The sequence below is a fragment of the Seriola aureovittata genome, chromosome 13, assembly GCF_021018895.1.
Source record: "Seriola aureovittata isolate HTS-2021-v1 ecotype China chromosome 13, ASM2101889v1, whole genome shotgun sequence".
In the NCBI taxonomy this organism is placed as follows: Eukaryota; Metazoa; Chordata; class Actinopteri; order Carangiformes; family Carangidae; genus Seriola; species Seriola aureovittata.
Genome location: NC_079376.1, coordinates 16,937,501 through 16,946,903, shown reverse-complemented (window position 1 = coordinate 16,946,903; position 9,403 = coordinate 16,937,501). Strand labels below are relative to the sequence as shown.

At 42.3% G+C, this 9,403-nt stretch overlaps 1 protein-coding gene and 1 long non-coding RNA gene across 2 annotated transcripts in view; both read right to left on the bottom strand.

Annotated features, from left to right (window-relative positions):
* Window positions 1-2,449: 2,449 nt before the first annotated feature.
* On the bottom strand, window positions 2,450-5,372 carry LOC130180768 (protein L-Myc-1b-like). Its single transcript, XM_056394502.1, has 3 exons — window positions 5,075-5,372; window positions 3,947-4,575; window positions 2,450-3,209 (listed from the first exon to the last, which is right to left on the bottom strand). The coding sequence occupies exons 2-3, from the start codon at window positions 4,488-4,490 to the stop codon at window positions 2,602-2,604; spliced, it is 1,152 nt and encodes a 383-aa protein (XP_056250477.1). The 5' UTR covers window positions 4,491-4,575; window positions 5,075-5,372; the 3' UTR covers window positions 2,450-2,601.
* A 2,535-nt stretch (window positions 5,373-7,907) lies between these two features.
* The window catches only part of LOC130180329 (uncharacterized), an 8,233-nt gene continuing 6,737 nt past the window's right edge, over window positions 7,908-9,403 (bottom strand). The window contains exon 3 of the long non-coding RNA XR_008829393.1: window positions 7,908-8,526. This is a non-coding gene — a long non-coding RNA (uncharacterized LOC130180329). The remainder of the gene's footprint in view (window positions 8,527-9,403) is intronic.

The window sequence follows — 9,403 nt, the reverse complement described above, 5'->3', positions numbered from 1 at the left end:
TATCAGACAGGTTGCTCCTATCTGATCCAAGACCTGATATCTGATTTTTCTTTTCACTTCCTTAAGTATGAACAACACAGCAGCTGCAGCTGATGTTAATCAAAGGAGTCATTGGTGTTTACAACAAGCAGACTTCATCACAAGTTCACACAGGTTTGTATTAACTGAAAGGGTGAACCTTTCGTTCTCAATTTATCAAGAAAATAGGACGACTAAAAATCACTCAGTACTGTAGAAATATAACTTTTTTTCATGATAAAATCATTTATCTCTCTCAACTGAGCCTCGAAAGATCAATTGCTGATTTTGTAAAGGAAATATTCAACTGTGCCAGAGAATAGTGCCCTCAGGGCTGAAAATGGGGCCTAGAGAGTGAACACAGGCAGGTGAAACACCAACTAGTCCCAACCATAACAAAGACCAGCGAGGTGTGAGACGGTTGGAGTTCAGGGTGTGCCTGGCTCGTCTGTCAGGCCGTACTTGAACCAAATGCTTGTTTTTAGTTTATTAAACAAATGACTGGAGCTCAAACCTGACTCATCCAGACTTGCAGAGACTCGCTGATGAGTACATTGATAGGGCAGCAGCATCACACATATGTAAGAATTTTCCTCATGTTAGGCATCTAGATCAGTTTTATACAGAATAAATCCCACGAAGGAAGTGGATAGAAACACACTGTCCCGCTCAAATTTTGACTCATGATGTTGCCTTTCTTCAATCCAGTGTAAGAATACTTTGATTTATTATTCCTTTAAATCCAAACTTTTCATCCATCAAAACTTAAAAAAATAAATAAAATTAAAAAAATCAAAAAAAAAAATCTATGAAATCTGCCTTTAGAAGACTGTGTTCCTCTTCTCTCACAAGTAGCTCTCTGGGGGATAACAGCTCCATGTAGGGAGTCTAACTATTAATAAAGGGTGGTAAAAGTGCTGTCACACAACAAATACGAGCCTCATGAACCAGGACAATATGTTAGTCTCAAACACACACATGTAGAAATTACTTAGAGATTTTCACTTTTTCCATTTATAGGTAATTTTACAGCCACTTGCATGACGCAGTGCTGCTCTCTGACTGCATACCTGTGTAAATAGCTGCACTGAATCAAGTAGCAGTTCACACAACCTTTGTCTCCAAACCCAGGGGACTGTTCTAAAGATACCGATAGTATGTATGCGCGTGTGTGTGAGTGTAACCTACTTCAGAGCACATCAGGTGCCCAGCATGCAGCAGCCACTGCAGAGGGGAGGATCCACGACGGTATCACACACACTCTCCTCAAGGGCAAGTCTCAAGGACAAACTCAGTCTAACCTTCTGCAGACCAGCAGCTGGTGCACAAGACGTGCTCGTTTATTTGACACACAGCACAAAGTGACACAGGGCGGCAACATTAAGCACTTGGCTCATTTTTGCAACGATCTGCGTTCATTTACAGCTGATTTCTGTGTGCTAGTAGGTTGCGTTTCTGGAGAGGCACACAGCAGCGTGAGTTGCACCTTTCCCACGCTGCAAGGCACGATAAGATCTGTCATTTGTCACTTCTGACGACAATGTTTAAATCAAGGTTTCACTTTGGTGCAAGTTTTCTTTAGGTTGCCATAGAAACTAATAGAAGTTTTGTAATTTTGAGATGAGCATAAATTCAGGTTGATGGCAAGGTCAAGGTGTTGTGAGATTCATTTCTATAGAGGAATACAGTACCTTGTGTTTCAGCAGTGTATAGCATTGTGTAACATTCAAATAAACACAAAGACTTCAGGTTTGTATGCAAACATGGTATAAAAATTTTATGTTGCTGTTGATGTTAGCATGCTTTAAAAAAAAAAAAAAAAAAAAAAAAAAAAAAAAATCAACCAAAATCAGGAGAAGCATTGAAATCACAAAGTGACGTGTGAATATAAAGTACAGCAGTGCTACTTTTTTTTGTCCATTTTCCTATTTTCTTAACAAAATAGAGGCTCCTCTGTGCCTGGTGGCACATTACAGAGGGGCAATACCCGATGACAGCTCTTGATTTCGTCTCCTCCACCAGGAGCGATAAGCTATTATTTACATAAAAATTTGTACATCAAACAATCAGTCATACAAACTTATGTACTTATGCACTCTTATGTACACAGAAAGGCATTCACACTTCACTCTATTGTAAGTGTGCAATGAAGACCTCTGAGCCAACTTCCACACACATCCTGAAGGCTACACAGGTTCACTATCACACTGGTAAACTATTAACAAACAACTTGTCTCAATTCCCATCACAGCATACCAGGAAATATCTTGGTCATAGCTATAAAATTCAATTCATTTACCCACCCTGTTCAAAACTAAAAACACTGTGCAAAGAAAAAAAAAAAAACACAGCACACTGGGATCTAACTGCTCCTCCCCATTAACAGGTTCACAGGTCAGCACAGTCAATTCATTGGAAGCCCACAGCAATATGAATTACAAACAGAATTTATTTCACGGCTATTTACATGAGGCATGTCGTTATATAAAAAACTGTAGCTTTTCAAAAGTGATAGGTAACTTAGCAAAGTTCTTGACTGTGAATGAGGCAGTTCATTTCAAAAGCACATTTTTTTTTTGAGTCTCAAGAGCGCTTCAATTCAGTTAATCTGCGGAGAAGCTGCTGCTGTCTGGATTTGAGGCGCTTCTTCTCCTGGAGATGCCGTTTCTCCCTGGTGTGCAGCTCCATGAGGAACTCTGTTGCCTGGGTCAGGATGGCCACCTTTGGAGTTTTGGCCGACTCCAGGCCGGGGATCTGATCCCGTAAGGCGAGGAAACGAGACCGCAGGTCGTTCCTCCTCTTCCTCTCTAGGAAGTTGTGGTTCCTTCTGCGGTCTGTGTCCTCTGTGTCTGAGTTTTGGGGAGTCTCTGAGGGGGAGGCAGGTTGGGAACCACGAGCTGAAGAGCCTGGTTTCTGATTGGATGCCATGCAGGCACGCTTGCTTTGAGGCTCTTCCTCATACTCCTCCTCTTCCTCCTCCTCCTCCTCATCTTCCTCATCATCCTCAGGTTCTGGCTCGCTGTCTGGGGATCGGGCGGCGTAATTGTGCTGCTGCCGATGGACAGACATGTGGAAGCGCTTGGGGCAGGGGTCGGCCCGGACTGTGACGGTGACCGGTTTTCTGACATTCACCAGCCTCATCCGGTTCTGCTTGCTCTCCACAGTGACCACGTCGATTTCCTCTTCATCATCTGTCATCACATAGAAAAATAATTCAGCAACATACTCACAGAGATTACAAATAAGATTTTTCAATGACATCCTTTACAAAATACTTATTAGCTTCACATGCCTGCCTAGGAACACAGTGGAGCTCAATCAAACTTTAACTAAACTGACTATAAGGAAGTGCATTCCTTAACCAAGCATGCAGATCACTGTTCTTCTATCAGAGGAGGGCAGAGCAGGAGCTGAGGTGTTAACAGCAGTGGTCATCCATGCCAAAGCATTCAGGAATTCAAGCTTTTGTCATTGAGCATTCATCAACAATTTAAATAAGGAGATCTGCTAGCAGGGGGCTTTCCCTAATTTGGGAAATGTGAAAGAGTTACTCTCACGGTCTGTTGCTGTGTGTGTAGTAGTAATAAATCATCAGGACTGGGTCACCCCGCCCCTCTACCGCACTCAGATTGTAATGCAGAGCCAGTGGAAGATATCGAAAGGGGGGAAAGTCGAGAAAAGGTGACGAGGGCGCGGTTTTTAAAAGACTGCATGTGTATTCAGAGCAAGCATGTGGCACATTGACTAAGCAAGAGTGAAAATCCAGCTTTTTAAATGTCTGCCTGTGTTGCGCTGGATAACCCCGCTGCACCACAGACCACAGTTATGCAACAGCAGCCCAGCTTTCCAAATTACGCATTGTTAGAGGGCAATATAATCCTGAGGCAGGGGCAGGGTGGGGCAATTTAGAGCATGACCGCTTCCTTACCAGAGGAATCAGAGCGAGACTCGGAGCCAGACGACGCCGGCTTCCTGCAGCTGTTTGCCGGGAAGGTGAGAACAGCCGCAGGGTCGACGCAGTCTGTCGCCGAAGCAGCGAGCGGGGCAGTGGGCGAGACGCACTGCGCCTTGCTCGGTCTCACGGAGATCTGAGCCAGCGGGGAGGCACCGGTCTGCGCCGCAGCTGACATTCTCCCATTGACCTTCTCCAACTGCTTACTGGCGGAGAAACTACTCCACATGCAATCCTGGATGATGATGGAGCTAAGGTTGCCAAAAAGCTGTTCCGTATCTGGGATGAACTGACCCTCACACTCCTCGTCCTGACCCGGCACCTTGGACCGCCAGCTGAGCTTGTCTCCCGGTGAGAAGTGCAGGGAAGCACCGCTAAGAGTTCGGGTGGGAGACATGGGAGGGGTGGGCAGCAGCTCGAACTTTTTCCATATGTCCTCGCTTGGTGCGGTTGACGTGTAAAAATCCTCCTCGGTTTCGAAATCATCGAAGAAATAGTGCTGGTAACAGTCGAACTCCATATTTTTAGCTAATAAAATCCTCTAGAGTTTATTCCCAGAAATGATCAAATGACACCAGTGGCCTCTGAAGAACGTCCCGTACAACCTGAGGGGAAATATCACTGTGATTAGCAATGAACCTTTTAAAAAGCAGCTCCCATCAGATGAATGATCACATTTCAAGTATCCATCAAGGGCTATTAGGATATCACATCCCTCTAACAGCCTACTTTCTACAAATGGGACCACATTAATAATTGATTGCATCTTGCGGAAGCTCTCTATGCAGTGAAGTCCAGGCGCACAAGGTTATTACATAATCCAGTTATATATAGGCGTCGACTATAATTCACAGCAAGTTCTGAATGGAAACGAGAGCACATGAGATGACTGCAGACTAAGTTTTACGATACTATACAGCGTAAAAGTCTAAGATCAGGCTGCATTTCCTGGAATGTAGGCTGCGCTTTGTTCCACTGAGCAAGGGTGAACCGATGAAAAAAAGTGGACTCATGCCGTGCCAGAGTGGGTTCAACCCAAAAGACAGACCTCTTATTCCCTAATCTGAAACTTTAACATGCAGGTACCAGAGTAAAACTACTCACCGGTTTCTCCGTAAATCCCAGTGCGAAATTCAGGGCATCCAAAGCCCCTGAGCAGCAGTCAAAGAGCAAAGTGTCCACGGTTCACGGGGATCAGACGGATAAAAAGCTGCCCGAGCTGTGACTGGGTTTAAAATATGTGGTGTTATACTTCTGTTTTAGTTCAGTTTAAAAAACAAAAGGATGGAAAAAACGCCGGGGCTCAGACAACAGACACTAGATCCGCCCCACAATGTGTAATAGAGAGCCACACAGTGCGTTTTTCGCGCCAGTGCGATATCCTGTTATAAGGCGATAAAAAAGTGCAGGGAGGAGCCTCGGAAATATCTGCAGCGGTCGATCCGGGTAAGCCCCTTCGTTTGCAACAGGGCCGGGGGGAGGCTCACAGCCCCGCCCCGTCTACAACACCAATTATGGTCAAGATAATTGACATATATTTTATCTTCAATATTATATTATATCTGTTGCTCAGTAGTAGTACAATTAGAAGGAGAAAAGATATTTTTGTTACAAATCCCTCATTTAATCAAGTGGGCCTAGTCATACTGTAACTTAGTTTATCTGAGTAAAATGTTTAGGTAGCCTACTTTAGTCAAGTATTACCATTTGGATATACTGTATACTTTATATTTCTTCTTCACATTTGAGAGGGAAATGTAATTTAAACTCCACCACATTTAAATTTGACACCATTGGAGCTTTTTACTCTGTATATTAAGTATTTACACATATAGATAAACAGAATTTCAACTTCAACATAAGTCATCTTCTACCATTATATACCAGAACAATTAACATATATCACACATGGCAACTAATTCATGTTTCAGTATAGCAGCATGATGCATTCAAGATCAAGTCCAGAATGCAGTTAGATTCAGTCTTGGGCTGCATCAGGAGACTGTGATCCTCATCTGGAGGCAAAGCTGACACCTCTCCACCTTGATGGCAAACATTAGTTTTTAGCTGATCCTCTTTTCCCTTAATCCTGTTAAAATTGGCAGACCTCAGTAGTCCTTGTTTCAGTTAATTCAGGGCTTTGACTAAAAGTTGTTGATGTCTGAATTTATCGTGAGCAGGAAGACAAAGCAGTTGTGGAGCAGTTTCATGAAGTCAACTGAGTTGTGAGAAGTTGTTGATTTGCAGTATCAAGACTCTTCATTTGTATTACAAAAGACAGGAATTCAGCACAGGTAATCCTTCATTTCCATATTCAGCATCCTGACACAGACAAGGTATGTATACAGTATAAGTATTCTATTCCAAGCTACAAAACATTTTCACAATGAAGGGCAAGTGTGAGCTCGATGTTTGAATAACCTGCATTTTTACATAAAAGAACACAGCAAGCGCTCAGTTGATATTCATCCTGCAGGTGGTGGTGAAGTGAGTAGCAATCTTTACAGTGAGAGAAAGCCCCTTCAGCAGCAAACACATTAAACAAACACTACTGTATTTGGTCCTAAATTCTTGTTTACGGGCCACAACAGCACCCTCGTAAAACCCATGTGCACTCAATGACCTGAAACATTCAATTATTTTAACACTGACCATGATAGAACCATATTGAACCAGGCAATGATTAAGTGGAGACATGATTTGTATATGTATTGTCTGGCGTGAACAGATTCTTTATGCTCACTGGCAAGCAAAGGGTCAAAGTTCACCAACATCTCATGACCAGACAGCGCCAGGTCAAAATCATACAACACCCCTGTCCTCCTTTGTAACACATTGATCGGTTTGGTCCATTGCGTGCTCTTCATCTCCTTGACTAAGCACCTCAGTGGACCAGACAAAACCTCCAGCATCTCTGGTTAAATTCAGGACGAGTTAATGACACTGATTAGTGATGGACATCTGTTGTCAGCGACTGGCCTGAGGTCAAACACATGCCCCCGACTGCGTGGTGGCCTCTTCAGTGCTGGTATATGGTTAAAGTGCACTAAAGGCAGTCAGACGCTTAATTTAACATTGTACCAGACAGAGGTGAGGGAGTCGTGTTGAGGTGGCTCAAAACCTTACAAAATTTAAAAATAGTTCACCTATGGCTTCATTTGGGCTTGAGCTCTTTGACTTAAGCCCAAAATTTAAAAAAAATAAAATTAAAAAAAGTGTGCAGGGGATCAAGCATCAATTTTTGCTGACTAGAGATATCAATCCAACTGCAGCCAATCGCATTGTACGAGCAGGACACACACCAGGAGACATGCAAAACAACTTGTTAAGGACTTGAAAACCAAATTTGACAAAAAAGTCTCACCACAAGGTCAATTCAGTAGCTGTTCTGGAGCTTTTGATCATATCACAAGATCTTCCTCAGCAGATGGAGTTTTCCTTGTGTGCCCAGTTGCCAGGGCATTGTAGGTGTTCAAATTTCCATTTTTCTGAGCACTTCCAAGCACCTCTAATCCATGTTGGTTTAAATATTGAGATAAAAAATTAATTCTTGGCCTTGGAAACTATTGTTGACAGTCTCACTACAAAAACCATTAAGTAGCTGCTTTGGAGCATTTGATCATATCACAAGAAATTCCTCAGCAGATGGAGTTTGCCTTGTTGCCATTAAGATGTACAAATACCAATAGACTAGACTGTTTTGGTAACATTGTTATTTTACACAGATGGTTAACAGTCTATAATCACTTGTAACTCAGACAGACTAAGACTGTTTATGTTATTCAGATTAATGAAGTCTTCTTGACTAGATCTCTCTTGTAAAAGAGATTTGAATTCAGGGAGACTTTTTCCAGGTTAAATAAAGGAAAAATGAAAAGGATCACATCTACAAAACTTTGTGATATCAGCTTATGTTCTGAATCTAAAATAAGTTGGACATATTCACAAAGAGGCATGTTTGAGCTAACTTTAAGCTTCACCAATGTGATTTGATGTTCTTTTGTCGACAGAGCAATGATCACAGCCTTAAGATCCTGTAACTTCACATCCCATAATTACACAGTGGAGAAACCCTCAGTCTGCTATGTTGGGAATATTTCATCCCAGCCAAAAAGAAAGAAAGAAAAAACATTGGTCCCATAAAATTCAGATGAGGTCCCCGTCTTCTCTTCTTCTCTTCTGTTCCTTCATTAAAACTGGGAGATCTTTTCCTCAGCAGGAACATTGTTGGGGTAACAATGCTTAACACCAACAATAGCCAGCTCCCCAAGTCATCTCCCATCTTAACTTCAAGTACCCTCCATTGTCCTTTATTGCTCTAGTAGCATATGTGTGGGTGGTAAAAAGGGTGGGATCCACCTCAGCAGAGTGCTCATGTAGTCTACAACACCCACTCAGCTGCCTGAAGAATATGGGGCACAATGCAGTGGAGGAATTTGGACTGTTTTTGGGGGATTGTCTGTAGAATATCCAATACAAGGGGGTGTCCACCTTTTCCCCACGACCTCCATGACACAGGAACCCCCTCAACCTGACCTCTGGCCTTTTCCTCCTGTCTAAAAAAAAATATATACATACAATCTGTAGCAGGTTTAAAAATGGGACCAGTCAACCGGCACTCAGTGAAAAGCCATGCAGATGAGAAAGGCGACATAAATAATTCACACAAGTGTTATTGCTCCCTGGGGATGTAAAACACCATACTGACACCCCCTAAAATACCATGAGAGTGACCAGGAGGATGCTAGCGTTACATGCTAACAGCTTTCACATAGCAAAGAGCTATATCTGTCAACACATGCACTAAATTCAGCTTTTACTGTTAATGTTATCATTTGTTTTTCTTTTCTTCCTCAGCAAAGTCCTGCACTGATTAAAAGATTATTAGATGTGATTACAGCCTAAGTTCCTGATCTTAGCATTAAATTAATGCTAATATTATGCTAACATTAATAAATGATTGCTGTGGATATTCAAATGGCACTTTCATATCTGAGATCATGATTAATAAAGGATACTCATGCCATAAATACATTGGTTTCTCACACTGCTGCAATGTTTCCTGATGAAAGTCTGAAATTTACATCACGTCATTGCAGTGCAACTCAAATAAAACTGAGAATAACATGTCAGAGACATTCTTCATACATGTTAGAGGAAGTGAGTCCTTAATGTTAAACAATAACTTAATTGTAACATCTCAAACACAAAGAGACACATCCCTGGACTGACTCATGAGTGCAACCACTGTCTTGATGCAACACACGTGGACCGAGTTACGCTGCCACCTGGTGTTTACTATGTGTAAATAACTGATTTAAGAACTGATTCTTCACTCTCATGTTACTGTGGAATCATCCAATGGTATAGAGAAAGTGTTCCCGCCTTAGCTACTGTCTGAGTCAGCAAAATGACACAAACAACTCTATACAA

Bases quoted from the DNA above. Each gene is read 5' to 3' on its own strand.
- LOC130180768 (XM_056394502.1), bottom strand. From the start codon at position 4,490: ATGGAGTTCGACTGTTACCAGCACTATTTCTTCGATGATTTCGAAACC. The intron at 3,210-3,946 runs GTAAGGAAGCGG...ATGTGATGACAG, and splicing joins GTCTCGCTCTGATTCCTCTG to ATGATGAAGAGGAAATCGAC.